The 13,093-nt window shown below is 43.6% G+C and overlaps 1 protein-coding gene across 2 annotated transcripts in view; it reads right to left on the bottom strand.

The window, feature by feature from the left end:
* PPIL6 (peptidylprolyl isomerase like 6) overlaps positions 1-13,093 on the bottom strand; it is a 277,079-nt gene that overhangs the window by 224,284 nt on the left and 39,702 nt on the right. The window contains exon 2 of one of the 2 annotated variants that reach the window (XM_086926671.1): positions 4,724-4,819. In XM_086926671.1, coding sequence (XP_086782797.1) covers positions 4,724-4,819 — 96 coding nt within the window. The remainder of the gene's footprint in view (positions 1-4,723; positions 4,820-13,093) is intronic. The other variant, XM_086926672.1, reaches the window with a different exon arrangement.

Below are 13,093 nucleotides of genomic sequence, written 5' to 3'. Positions count from 1 at the left end.
AGTGAAATAGCTGTTTATTGTTTTCACACGACTCTAAAGATACACTCTTATTCTGAGGGAGCAAAGTTGTCATGTTATATGGTTGTCGGAAGCTAATCCCTTCTTGTCTATCCAGGGAGGTTAAACTCCTCCTCGTTTATTAGAGAAAGTTTCTAGTGACCTCTGAGCTAGCTGGCAAACCTTAAGTCTAATATGGTCAGTAGAGACCTAGTCGACCTCAGTCCTACGTCTACACTGCTGAATATATTATACCAATGCGCAGAGCCTATTGGGAATATAGGAACTACACTACAAAACCAATCACAAGAAAGCACACCAATAGGTGCTTCTCTGGTGAGTGAGGCCTTTTTCATCCATGCTTATAAATACCACTGTGCTAGAGAGATGGCAACAAAATATGGAGGAAGCAACTGGGTCTCTGATGGCTCTTCCATGTTTTGTACAGGCAAATGGGATAGCACTAGGTCTTGGGTTCTTTGTTCTGGTGGGTGTATGAGGGAGGTAAGAATCAGCACAGGTATCGACTAAGTCACTGATGGGCTCTCCCTTCTTTTATTCCAAAGGTACCAGTCAGACAATTGGGAACTCCTACAAACTCAGTCAGTGGTGATCCCTGCTACCAACTACCAGACATTGGGCACCGGCATTAGAGAAAAGATGCTAATGAACATTATTTAGTGAAGGACTGTTAAGAGACTGTTAAACACAAGAGGGGTCTGAATTAATGATCCCAGTAACCAAAGTGTAAAGGAGAATACGAATTACATACTACTTATGAGTCCCAGTCTTTATTTGGTCAAGCTGAGTAGGCACAGAACCCCACAATGTTCAGCTTGGTTGGGTTCATCTTCAGCAAGATCAAACTACGAAACTCTTGATCACAATAATATAAGGCAGCCTTCAATTCTGCTTGCACCCGTAACGCCTTTTAAAATCAGGGGACACTAACTCATGTGTTAGTGAAAGGCAAATGTCAATTGTTTACAAACTGCAGGTAATGATGCACCATGATCTAATGAAAATAGGTCACTGAGAAGTTTTATTAGTACCATCGACAAAGTGTCTTTTTTTGCGCGGTCATCTCCATTATTTTTTGCTGGCTGGTATTGCTGGTTTTTCAACTCTGCTTCCTGAGGCACGGATATCGAGGCACCAGTGTAAGGGTTTTAACCACTAAAACATAGTAAAATTGGCTAACTCCTAAATGCGATATTTACTTTCATAGTAGTGCCATAGTATATGGTGCAGGAACTGCACCAACAGCATGGAAATGTTGAATGTCACCTGTGGACAGCAGCACATGTAGTGAAATCCATTAGGCTGACACAGGAAATATTGTTTATGGCCTACTTGGATAGCCTGACTCTTGCAGCTTTTAAATCTACAAAAATAGCCCTTATTGACAGGAAAGAACCATACTTTTGAAGTAGGCCTTGTAGCCCACAAGATAGGGAGCCCAATTTTTTAGAGTGATACATATGAGAATGTAATGTGGGACTGTATCTACAGTGAAAAAGCTATGTCAGCTTTGAAGAGCGCTAGCTGTCCTACGAGAGAAAAACAAAGCTGAAAATACAATCATAGATCTGCTAACTCTGATTTGAGACAAGCTACTGGAATCATTCAAACACTATTTTGAGACTAGCTACTGGAATAATTCAAACACTATTCTTATTGTTTGATAAACATGAAATTTAATGGCAAGGTTAGATGTTAATAAATATTAAGGAAAAGTGACTTTTATAAAGTAAGACTTTGTCTGCCTGAGCCTTTAGTAGGCTAATCACCATTAGCCTGCCAGCAGCTGGCCTGCTAGTGCTTACCCTTAATGAGATGTGAACACAGCTACCAGGGCAGAAACACTGGCTTAGGCCTTTTGACAGGAAGACCTGGAAGTGAGGTATGTAACATATGTCCGGTCAGGAAAGGCACCTGGAGATGGTTCAGGGAATTAATTACCTTGAAAGGAACCATGGTGAGGCCTGCACTTTTAATATTTATGTGTAAATGGAGACTTAAGGAAGAGAAGCTTTATGTCTCCCGAGCTCTCCGGCCAATTTGGCTCCAACTCAGTAGGAGGGGGAGCTAGTCCTAGAACTAGTTTGGTGTAGCCGAGGAGCAGCGGACTGCTTACTACCCTAAGCAGACCCATGGTTAGCACTCAAACCACCTTCAAGGGCAGAAAGCCTGTGAAATCTGGGATTTTACGTAGAATAGTGCACTGTGGGATAGGATGTGCTAAAAAGTGGTAAAGCTTGCCCTTGGGAACTTTTTCCTTATTAGCTCGGGAGTGTCCAGGAATCAACCCCACCCTTCAGCTAGGGAATCTTACAAATTTGGCACCTCACCCACAGTCCATCTAAACACACTCTGTACCTGTGGAAGTACAGGAGAAGACTGGTCTTGCTATTTGAGACCTGTTTGATACACTGAAGGGTTGGACTTGCTCCCACTTATACCCAGGACTAAGGAGTGAGCTCCAAGGATCAGCTGGTTGACCACCTGCATGTCCCATGGGACACAACGATCTTCATGAGACCTTTTTTCCTGCAATGCCCAGCTGACAAGTAACAACTGGACCCTGCTAGTGGCCTCTGCTGGAGTGAGTCATGGACCTAAGTGCTGTCCATGTGGGTCGAGGACAAATGGAAGTTCCAAGAGGGCCTGCTCCAAAAACTCTGAAAAGTTGTGAATCAGAAAAGTATTGAAATTTCAAGACCTGAGGAGCATCAGTGTCAGCAGGACCTCGCAGCAATGTAACCAATTTCGAAGGGACTTCATCGAATACAGATTTAGGTCATAAAAAGGGTAAGACCAAAGTTAGTAATCTTGACCAAGTGAAGGTGCAAAAAATATACGCTCGACAAGAGGACTTTGGCAGCAGTGAAAGCTGAACTTCTCCCTCTCTTATTTTTCTCACCAAAACCAATGGTTTTAGAGGAAACTCGTCCAATGGTTATCTGGTTTCACGAGGACTTCACCCTGCACACCTTGCCCCATGGGAGGATTTCCACTTCCATTTCAGAGACTTAGGGGGCTGGTTCATTTTTAGGTGGACAAACAGTGGGTCCGCCATGAGGACAGAGTAAATAACTCCTTCCCTATGGTGGAGAAGCTATCCACTTGATTCATAAATTGCCCCCAAGCTGGCAGTCGTTTATAAAGGAATTGGCAGGAAGTGCTGTGACAGCAGTTCCTGTCAATGCATTTTACTGTTTGCTACAGGATTGTGTTGGAAGGATGCAGCCCTGTAGCAAACAGTATTCTTATAATAGCATTATAATTGTTTTACTGTTTCTTATTACTAGGTTTTACTGGCGGTAATGAACATGGCTACATGTCCACCCATCTAATTTGGGTGGGCGGACAGGTAGCCATTTCTCCGACTGCCCTTACTCCCCAGGGTTGTAGGACAGGTATGGCCATGGCAGAGACAGAGTTGTCTCTGCCACGGCCAAACCAAAGAGCAACTCACATTTAAAATCAGGTGGGTGAATCTTCATATTGGCGGTATGTATACTCAGTTGCCACTGCCATGGAGTATACATGCCACCAACATATAAATTGGGCCCTAGGTCAGAAGGTAAAATCTTTGGCCAGGACAACACACACTTCGTGCATCTGACTTGCACTCCATTATGGTCGACCTGAAATCCTCTCTAGATCCCTGTCAACCATGAAGTGACTATTGATTGGTGCTTTAGTCTTCCTTGGCGCTTTTTGTTTTAAATCTTTAAATTAATCAGATCTCCTGTGCCCGGTAGATTTTTGTCATTTTGGTGCTGTTTCACTAATTTATTGTTTAAAAATTTATAGTAGGGTTTTTCTTGTGCTGTAGTTTGACTTTTTAACTGCTTTGTTACTGCTAAATACTTTACACATTTTACTAAGTAAATCTGTCTACTATGTGTCATAGATACCAGGAGGTTGAACCCAGGTTTACATTATTTAAACTGTTTTAAATAACAGTGGAGAAGTGTGGCTCAATGGTTAGAGCGGCAGACCCTGATGCAGAGGTCTGGCCCGGGACCAGTGTTTAATTCCCACCTCGGTGGGTCTTGGGCTCAATTTCCTCGGACCTGATAATTCTCGCCTCGTGCCTATTCTAATCATGGGTCCCACTCTGCAACTCTGGGCAATAGCTTGCTTACTCTCCACAACGGCCCCAACAGCGCTGGGATGCCTGGCTTCACATTGGGGGTGCCCAGGAGTGGACATTTCACAGGGAAAAGCCAGGAATGGTTCCACAGCGGTATGCGTTACAGCGCCAGGACACCCCAGTTGGGTATTAGTATGTTTTACAAGTACAACTTACATTTACATTTTACACAGAGAGGTTTCTGATCTTATCGTTTGTGGTGGACTCACAACCATCCCAACTAATAACCCACTTTCTTACAGTATCGTAGAATAGCTGGATAAAAAACAGCCATTTCAGTCAAAGAAAGGCAAAATACAAAAACCGGTTTCTAATAGCGATTTAGGATACTTGCAATTGGTTAACACTACTAGTTTATACAAGGGAAAGAAAAGACATTAATGTAAGTAGTCAATGCCAGTACAAAATAAAATCATGCATTGAATGAATGAATCTATTGAACAAACATCTCTCAAATTCACCCTAAATCACATTCACGTGGCTAGCGATCACCCGTGACAGTTTAGGAGCATGTTCTCAAAAACATATTCACAGTAATAGCACAGATCACTTGTGGGAATATACCTTTTTCTTTCTTTGTAAATACTCATCCCAAGCAAATTCCAGGTATGGAGTCACTGTAGGTTCTGAAAATTTGGAGGGAAAAGATAGCTTCAGCGTCTAGAAGATTGAGGCAAAAGTAAAATATGTTACCTGCAGCCAAGAAATTGGAAATCATTTTTTTATTAAATATTTTTACAATAAATATGTTCTTTTTGTCCTAATTTACAATGATAAGATAATAAACTAGTAAATTTACTAACGTCAAATTTGCAATTTAGATGCATTAGAAACAGGCACATGCATCAAAAAAAGATTTTGCGAGTACTTAATTGCGATTATTAAGGAATCGCATTTAAGGACTCTCAAAAGCCTATGCATGTAGGAATCACTATTAAAATAGCGATTCCTAAACATTCCTTAATTGTGACTCGCAAATTGCGAGTAACAATTAAGGAATGGCCTCCCATTAATTCCTATACAGGCCCATAGGAATGAATGGGAAATTGCATGCGCAATTTGCGAGTACCAATAGGTACTCGCAAATTACGCATGCAATTTCAAAAGCCACCCTGTTTCACCCCTGTAATTGTGATGTGCACCCATGTTGCGCACATACATGCCCCAACGGCATGTGTGTGTGTAACCTGAAGCCTTGAAAAATGCCCTAAAAGCTATACGTTCTAACAACGTCTTAATTCTCTCGTTTTCTATGAACAAAAAACATTCTTCTGAGCTGCTGCATGCAATGTAAAGTTGAATCCTCCTTGGAACAACTTACATTTCCAAATAGTGTTCAACGTACAGTAGCCAGTTGCAAATTACTACAATGTTTTGACATTGTATTATCAATAAAATGTCCTCATCTGAACAAAAAGCGTATTCAGGTGTTTAGATATTTGTCAATTGTACATTTTAGAAATGTCAATAAGGCACCACGAACATAGCCAGTAGTTCCAGCTTAACTTATAAGACCTGGTATTGTAGCGCCTGACTCTGCTGAATTCTCTTCATAGCGCTGAGTGTTAACCTGTGATTGTAGCGCCTGACTCTGCCTCTGCATTTTTTATCATAGCGCTTGAGTGCAGACCATTTACCATCAGTAGCGCTTGACTGCACTGTCTGTATTTAAACCACAGTGCCTGCATTATTAGTGCCTTTCATATCGCCAGCGCGCACTTCTTGGCTGTGCTTGTTCAGAGATACTTGATTTTTAAAAGCACCTCCGTTTCCCCTGCTGCAAAGCTTGTTGTTGTTGCTGCCATTTTGTGTACATCCCCTGGCCCTTCCCCCACCTCGCTCCCGCCTCCCTGCTGACCCTCCCACCCACGGAATCCATAGGACGTCCTCGCACCCTCTTTCAGCTGTGACCGTCCTGTCCTGGACACGAACGGTCGCTCCCCCTTGCCTTCCTCCAGAGAAGACCTGGTATTGTAGCGCCTGACTCTGCTGAATTCTCTTCATAGCGCTGAGTGTTAACCTGTGATTGTAGCGCCTGACTCTGCCTCTGCATTTTTTATCATAGCGCTTGAGTGCAGACCATTTACCATCAGTAGCGCTTGACTGCACTGTCTGTATTTAAACCACAGTGCCTGCATTATTAGTGCCTTTCATATCGCCAGCGCGCACTTCTTGGCTGTGCTTGTTCAGAGATACTTGATTTTTAAAAGCACCTCCGTTTCCCCTGCTGCAAAGCTTGTTGTTGTTGCTGCCATTTTGTGTACATCCCCTGGCCCTTCCCCCACCTCGCTCCCGCCTCCCTGCTGACCCTCCCACCCACGGAATCCATAGGACGTCCTCGCACCCTCTTTCAGCTGTGACCGTCCTGTCCTGGACACGAACGGTCGCTCCCCCTTGCCTTCCTCCAGAGACCTGGTATTGTAGCGCCTGACTCTGCTGAATTCTCTTCATAGCGCTGAGTGTTAACCTGTGATTGTAGCGCCTGACTCTGCCTCTGCATTTTTTATCATAGCGCTTGAGTGCAGACCATTTACCATCAGTAGCGCTTGACTGCACTGTCTGTATTTAAACCACAGTGCCTGCATTATTAGTGCCTTTCATATCGCCAGCGCGCACTTCTTGGCTGTGCTTGTTCAGAGATACTTGATTTTTAAAAGCACCTCCGTTTCCCCTGCTGCAAAGCTTGTTGTTGTTGCTGCCATTTTGTGTACATCCCCTGGCCCTTCCCCCACCTCGCTCCCGCCTCCCTGCTGACCCTCCCATGCTCCGCCCCCCTCCACTCTCCATTTATGTCAGATGTCCCAACGCGCAGCGTCCACGCGCTTCGGCCACGCCGAAGGTGCGCCAAAGGTAAGCCCGTCTACGCCCGTCCGCGCCTGGACCGCGCCCAGCGCCAGACCCCCTGCCCCTCGCACTGCCCAGCCCCCCGCATTACCTACGATGCCGCCACCCTCCTAGCCCTTAACCCCGGCCGCGCCCCCAACTGCGTCCAAGCCGCTCCTGGACACACCCATGGACCTTTTGTAAAGATGAGGCGGAGGCAGCAGGTTGATGTTCAGGATTTATTCAGGAGAAGAGAGCCGTCCAGCTTGAGGGGAAGACACAGCAGTAGCAACTGCCAAGCAGGGAACACTGGGGAGGAATCCTCGCTACAGGACAATCTAAGGGTGACATCACAGGGAGAGGGAATGACAGCAATGGCAGTACAGATCACCACACACCTCCCCCCTTTTTAAAAAAAAACAATTCAAGGAACACAGTAAAACAAAGAGAAAAGGCAAATCAGATGTAATCACGATATTTGTTGGGCCTCGCAATAGCCCTTGAACTTCTTCTTAAACAATTGTCTGTACTAACATTAGAATCAACCTTCAAACTATTGTCAACATTGATATTAGAAGAAGGAGCAGTTACACGGGAAGGATCTTTGGCAACCCGGGAAGTGCTCCACCAATTGCCATTAGACAGTTTGACAGCATTCTTGCGAACATCAACAACCTGTTGGGATTCCAGAAATTTAGAAAAGCCTTTCTTAACTATGACCGGATTCTTGATTCTAACCCAGTCACCAGGATAAATGTTATGGGAAGGCTCTTTCTTAGGTTCAACAGGACAGGGTAGAGAACTAGAAGATTTTTTGTTGGCACACTCCCACACTGCTTCCAAATCACAGCCCCGGTGGAGACTCTTGACCATCCAAAACGGGACAGCTTGGGAGCAAGCTTTTCTTCCTCTCATTAGCTCGAAAGGAGAAAAACCTGTGGCAATATGGGGAGAAATGCGATAAGACCATATAAGATCCTTTACAGCTTGGAAGATACAATTATTTGACCTGAAAGCAGCTTGCACACATTCGACAATGACTCTGTTAAATCTCTCGGTTTTGCCGTTGCTTTGGGGATGGTACAACGGAGTTCTGGTATGTCTAATACAGCAATTGTTGAGGAAGACACTCATTTCTTTGGAAATGAATTGAACCCCGTTGTCGGTAAGGATTTCTTCAGGACACCCTTCCCTGAGAAAGATTCTGCTTAAACAATCAATAACACTCTTGGAATTAGGAACATTTATAGGTTCGACTTCGACCCACCTGGAAAGATGATCAACAAGGACCAAGAAGTATTTGGAAGTATTGGGAAGAACATGGAACGGACCTAAAAAGTCCAGACCAATTTTTTGCCAGGCTCTGGCGGGAGGGGGAACGACAGAATTAGAAACACCTTCTAAAACGAGAACCTTGTCACTGGTGTTGCAGCGTGAACAGAGTTTGATGGCCTCAATAATCTGGTTGTCCATTCTTGGCCACCAAAAATTCGATCTGACATTTCTCTTGGTGATGGTGGCACCAAGATGACCGGAGTGTGCATCAGTGATAATTTTTTCTCTGTAAACAGAAGGGGGAATAAATTTGTCACCCCTAACAATTTTACCATTCTCCAAAGAAAGTTCAGAGTTAATTTTCCAATAGATTTGAAGCTCAGGAGAAAGAGTTTTCTCCTTAGGCCAACCTTTTTGTATGAAGAAGATGACATCTTTGAGAATGGCATCATTCTCGACAGCCTTGATCCAGTCACATTCAGCAAAAGAAACAGACGTTTGGGAGATATTGGCCACAAAACATTCCTCAATATCAGTTTCGTCATTTTCGTCAGGTACTTGTAGAGGTAGCCTTGACAAGCAATCTGCCCGTCTGTTTTTGCCGCCAGGGATGTAGACAGCCTTGAAATTAAATTCCAAAAGTTTAGTGGAAAGTCTAGCCAATCGCGCAGTGGTGCGATTAACGTTTCTGCCTGATAAGATATCAACAAGGGGACGATGGTCGGTTTGGAGAATGAACGGTCTACCCCATAGGTACGATTTGAATTTCTCAACACTCCAGGCACAAGCAAGCAGTTCCTTCTCTATAACGGAGTATTTCCTTTCGACAGGACGGAGAGTCCTGGAAGCAAATCCGACGGTAAATTCTTTACCGTAGGCCATTTGAGAAAGAACAGCTCCTAACCCATATTCACAAGCATCAACAGTAACAATAGTTTCTCTGTTGCCATTGAAGGGTTGAAGAGCAGGAGCATTGGTAATGTGCTTTTTGATAAGTTGAAAACCTTTTTCACACTCATCAGACCAGCTGAAAGTGGCACCTTTTTTAAGTAAAAGCCTAAAACACTCTGTGGTCTTGGCATAGTCTCTCATGAATTTTGAATAAAATTCACAGAGACCCAGAAAGGACAAAAGCTGTTCCTTGTTGGAAGGGGCGGGAGCTTCAATGATGCTTTTGACAAGACCAGATCTTGGCCTGATGCCATTTTCAGAGATAATATGACCAAGATATTCCACTTCTCTGGTTTTGAAAACACATTTGCTCTTTTGTAACGTCACGCCTCTATGTTCCAAAATGTGAAAGACCTGGTCAATGACTTTGTCATGTTCGTTCTCAGATTGAGTGAAAATAAGAATATCATCTTGAAAGACGACTACATTGGAGAGTTCTTCAAACATCTCCGACATGATGCGCTGAAAAACAGCAGCGGCAGAAGCCAAGCCGAAGGGAAGGCGACGAAATTGGAATACACCATCAGGTGTGACAAAGGCAGTGAGGTGACGTGAGAGAGGATGCAGCTCAATCTGGTGGTAGGCCGCCTTTAAGTCAAATTTTGAGAACCAAGTGGAAGAACCTACTTTTGCTATTAAATCCTCAATGCGAGGGAGGGGAAAGCCATCAACCCAGATAGCCTGATTGAGACTGCGTAAATCCACACACATCCTAAGGTCACCAGACCTTTTCCTAGCAAGAACGATGGGAGAAAGCCATAAAGTCGATTCAACTTTCTCAATAATTTCTTGTTCGCACAGAGATTTCAGATGTTTGGACAAGTCTTCTCTAATGCTGAGTGGGACATTTCTAAGTTTGTGTTTGACAGGAGTAATGCCATCTTTGACTTTGATGAAATGTTGAAAATTGGTGATTTTACCAAGGCGATCTTCAAAAACTTTTTTAAATTTGAGTTCCCACAATTTATCATTCAAAATGTTACATACAGGGGCAGGAGATGAAGACATAGAATGAGGAACATTGCACTCTTCAATAAATACAGGATTAGGTAGACCAGGCTTAATGGTGACACCAAATTCAGCCTGATGGATGAGACCCAGTACATTGATGCCCCGTTTAGCAACATAAACCTTTCCTTTGATAAATTTGCCAAAAATGGAAATCTCAGCCCAGAAATAACCTAAAAGATTAATTCTACTTCCCTCAAAGGCTACAGAAAGGACATCAGGAGGAAGTAAACATTTGTCATGCCAAAAGTGAGAATACTTTTCGTAGGAAACAATGGTGATGCGAGCACCGGTGTCCACAAGTAGTTGGATATGACAATTGTCAATAGTGGCATCAACTTCAGGATCAGGAACAAGAAAAGTACGACTAACAGTATTGTCGTCTTTCACAACAACCACATATTCTTGACTGGTAACATCATATTCAGAATAATCAGTAGAATGCTCAAAAGAATTTAAATCAGGGGAAGAGTCATTCTCGTTCATAACACAACGTACATCACTTCTTTTACCTCTCATGCAGACCTTTGAAAAATGACCATTTTTGCCACATTGACTGCATTGTTGGTTGGCAGCAGGACAATTTTTGAAATTAGAAAAGTGGTAAGAAGAACCACATCTGAAACAAAAAGTGTTGCGGTTGAATTGTCTGTTAGGCATAAAGGGTCTTCTGGTGCTAGTATTTCCCATTCTCCTAAAATAATTACGTGAATCACGAGGAACAAAATTAGAAGTCTTGATGGGAGGGGGCATTTTAGTGGAAACAGCACCAGAAATAGAAGTATTGGAAACAGCACCAGAAATAGAAGTGTTGGAAAGAGAAACTTCTAGTTGTTTGGAATCTTCCAAGGAAGTCTCAATACTCTTGGCTATATCAATGGCTTTATCAAGAGAAGGATCCTTGCATGATAACAACTTTCCCTGGATTTGTTTACAAGAACAACGAGCAACAAGTTGGTCTCTTATAAGTTGAGAGGTGAAATTGTCAAATTCGCATTTAGAAGCAAGAATTTTTAAGGCAGTAACAAAAGTATCAATACTTTCTTCAGGTTTTTGAACCCTGGTAAAAAATTTGTAACGATGAACAACCATGTTTTTTGTTTTAACAAAGTACTTGTCTAGTTTGGCTATGGCTATATCAAATTCATCAGGAGCTTCGCCAGGAGGAGGAACATAAGGTGGAAGATGATCAAAGACATTTTGGCCTTCGACGCCCAGATGGTAGTACATTAGACTCTTTTTCCTTTCAGCGCGATATCTAAGACCATCTATAGCACCCAAGTAGGCCATAAAGGATCTCAACCATAGCTTCCATTCAAGAGGAGGATCACCAGGAGTCTGAAGAAAAGGAGCTGGAGGAGAAACGCTTTGCATTGTGGTATCTTCTATTTTCTCTAGGAATGAAGTATTAAAATTAAAAGAAATGAGCTAATAAAACAATTAACAATGATAGTACAAATAAAATACACAATAGTTTGTAAAAACTGTGCACATCAGTGTGCAAATGCCGTGCACATCGGCGTGTGAGTAGTACACTGAGCCAGAACTGTGCACATCAGTGTGTGGATGCTGTGCACATCAGCGTGTGAGTAGTACACTTGTAAGAATTGTACACATCAGTGTGCAAATGCTGTGCACATCAGCGTGTAATTTGTACAGAATAGCGTATAAATGAAGAGAGAGAAAAAAAAAGGTGCACGTCAGTGTGCAAATGCTGTGCACATCAGCGTGTGAATAAAGGTAATAAAGACATCCGCGTTGAAAACGTGAGCGTGGAAGTATTGATGAAAAACGTGGAAGCTGTGCGCATCAGCGCGAAGTTGAATTTTTTTTTTAAATATGAAAAGTGCTTGATCCGCTGTGGTAATCCAATTTGCCAAGCGCTAGAGCTGTGCGCATCAGCGTGATGAATGTAGAAAGGAAAACCTTTGTGACGTTACAGAGTTCGATGAGCAGCTGAGTGCAGCAGGGAGAAACCTTTGTGACGTACCGAAGTCAAGCGAAACCAAGCCGTGACTGGAAGCAGGCGTCTGAGTTGCTATGGTGACCGGCGTGCTTGGTGCGTAAGGACGCAGGATTGCTTGACGGAGGGCAAAGTTCTACGACGTCATCACTCTGAGGCGCAGCCCGAGGGGAAAGGAACAACAGAGGAGAATGCGCGCAGTGTCGAGAGCGCGAGGAAAGAGGTAAAACAGTCTAGAAATGTGGCGAAAATCCTGGCGAGAGTCAGTAGATGAAAGCGGAGCGGGCTGGCACAGTGAGTAAGGCAAATAGCGCAAAGCTGGGTGACATGCCGGAAAAGACGTGCAAATGAGTTCAAATTCGAATAGTAGTATAGCAGTGAAGGGTTCTGTAGCTGCGACGGCTCTCAGTGAGTGCAGCGAAGAAAGAAATATGTAAATGTACTCACATGACGATGGAGATCATGGGAAGAATTATGAAAAGTCCTGAATTTTAAAACGCTTCGATGATGAAGTTGTTCTGAAGCTTTTAACAGCAGCTGAAGAACTGCTGACCATCCTCTGTCGCCAATGTAAAGATGAGGCGGAGGCAGCAGGTTGATGTTCAGGATTTATTCAGGAGAAGAGAGCCGTCCAGCTTGAGGGGAAGACACAGCAGTAGCAACTGCCAAGCAGGGAACACTGGGGAGGAATCCTCGCTACAGGACAATCTAAGGGTGACATCACAGGGAGAGGGAATGACAGCAATGGCAGTACAGATCACCACACCTTTCTCCTGCTACTCCTGCAAATTCAGCGGCACCGACAACATCTCTGCTACGACCACACCACAGATTCCCGACCCCAACCACCTACAATGCATCCTTCTCAACACCAGATCGATCCACAGGCATGCCATTGACCTATGGAATCTACT

The sequence above is a fragment of the Lissotriton vulgaris genome, chromosome 6 (genome assembly GCF_964263255.1).
Source record: "Lissotriton vulgaris chromosome 6, aLisVul1.2, whole genome shotgun sequence".
NCBI classification, from domain to species: Eukaryota; Metazoa; Chordata; class Amphibia; order Caudata; family Salamandridae; genus Lissotriton; species Lissotriton vulgaris.
This window is presented reverse-complemented; position numbering and strand designations above follow the sequence as displayed.